At 42.4% G+C, this 1,805-nt stretch overlaps 1 protein-coding gene across 1 annotated transcript in view; it reads right to left on the reverse strand.

Annotated features, from left to right (window-relative positions):
- Window positions 1-730: 730 nt before the first annotated feature.
- Window positions 731-1,805, reverse strand: part of sat2a.1 (spermidine/spermine N1-acetyltransferase family member 2a, tandem duplicate 1) — a gene marked incomplete at both ends in the record, with an annotated part of 6,715 nt that continues 5,640 nt past the window's right edge. Inside the window, 3 exons of the mRNA XM_079295566.1 lie at window positions 731-898; window positions 1,091-1,131; window positions 1,319-1,420. Of these exons, the coding sequence (XP_079151692.1) occupies window positions 731-898; window positions 1,091-1,131; window positions 1,319-1,420 (311 nt within the window). The remainder of the gene's footprint in view (window positions 899-1,090; window positions 1,132-1,318; window positions 1,421-1,805) is intronic.

Genomic DNA, 1,805 nt, shown 5'->3' on the forward strand with positions numbered 1-1,805 from the left:
CTTCAAAGGAAGAAAACCTGAACATTGTGCTTCACAACAGCTTTACAGCACTCCTTATCTGGTAGACGAGGGGAGAAGTGACTGACTCTTTGGTTGCTGTGGTCATAGTTTACAATACATTGAAAGAGATAAGACACCAAAAAACTCACTCTTTTCCATTAGTCATACAATAAAATGTACAGTGCATATTGGCTTTTTGATCAGGTTTTTGTGAAATTTTGTGCAAAAAAACTAATTCTAGATTATTGTGTTAAGACTTGATATTCGTGTGGCATGCACATTAAATGTACTTTTGTGTGCAGATTTTGCACATGGAAGCAAATATACATAAATATTTTACAATCCAATACCCCCCCGAAAGAAAAAAAAAAAAACTAAAACCGCAGATTTTCATCCAATTAAGTCAAGTTAGTGTCAGCTAATAAGCTAATGCTAGCTGACAACAGCCTGGTTTTGTTTACCTGTGTGTGAAAAAGATTGTTTGAAAGATTTGAATTGTAAGTGGCATTGTTACTGTTGTAAACTGCATATGTGCTGCGCTAGCATGGGAACTTAATTAGCGTAGTAAAAGTAGCTAAGGGGGAGGAGCTTAACAAAACAAACAAAGGGAATTCGGCTTAACGGTTGTCATTGTGGAGTTTTGGAACGGGGCCACTGAGCGGGGCTCTGTCCCTGCACTGTGTGACCTCGTGGTTGCGAAGGTCTTGCCGTCGTGAGCGCAGATGTCGGGTTAGGGTTGGGCCAGATGCTGCAGCGCCTCTCCTTCGCAGCGCATATGGTGGTAGCCCATGCTAGCCGTGATGTCGACGCTGCCCTGGCTGATGTAAAAGTCCAGAGATGGTTTGTTCCAGTCCAGGACACTGAAGTTGAGCTGGTTGCAGCCGGCAGCGAGGCCCAGCTACGAGAGCAGGAAGACGGACATGAGTACTGCTGTGTTGACATGAGGGACAAAAAATATACGAACGCTACGAGGACACGCTACGCACTATTTTGGAGGGAGAGAAAAGAGGCCCACGGTTCAACAAGTACCGGTACAGTGCATTTCCATGTCATTAATGTCAGTCAAATTAGGGATTGCTGTTTTACTCACCTGAGCTACGTTGCTCATAAGTGCTTTACCAATGCCCTTTCCTGAAAGACAGACGTCATCAATTACTTTACAATTTCCTGCACATACAGACATGTTTTTTTGTTTATGTTGCAGCTTGTTTTCGCCCAGCCATTTTTACTAATTATATTTACTTCAATATTGTTATGAAGTAGCAGTAATGAAGTAAATATCATACACAGATAACAGATAATAAACAGTGCACTGTACCTCTGAACTCAGGCATCACGTACAAATCCTCCATATACACGGCTCTGCCTGAGAATGAGCTGTAGGAGTAAAAGTAAAGTGCATATCCAATCTTTGTGTGGCCTGAAAATAAAAAAAAACGTGAAGCAGAAGCTGTTTGACTGTGAATGTGCTCTATTATCAGAGTCATGGGCGTAGTAAGTCAGGCAGCCATTCCTCAGTTTGGAGTCAGATATCTGAGGCCTGTGGACAGTGATGACTGTCTGGAAGAAGGGCTGTGTCATGGAAGAAAAAGGCCCAGCTGGGCAGCAGAGGGTTCATGTTCTCAATGCTGTATTCTGAGGAAAAGCAGTGCGTTAGCGTTGTTATATCAGCGATTTGTAACGAGAGAGGCCTCATCAGCAGTGTGCCATTACATTAGGTAACATAGCTAATAAATATAGACGAATGAACCTGGTAACTGGCTGAGAACAAGTGTTACATGTTAATACTCTAAAGCATAATTATC

The sequence above is a fragment of the Melanostigma gelatinosum genome (assembly GCF_949748355.1).
Source record: "Melanostigma gelatinosum genome assembly, chromosome: 23".
Lineage (NCBI taxonomy): Eukaryota > Metazoa > Chordata > Actinopteri > Perciformes > Zoarcidae > Melanostigma > Melanostigma gelatinosum.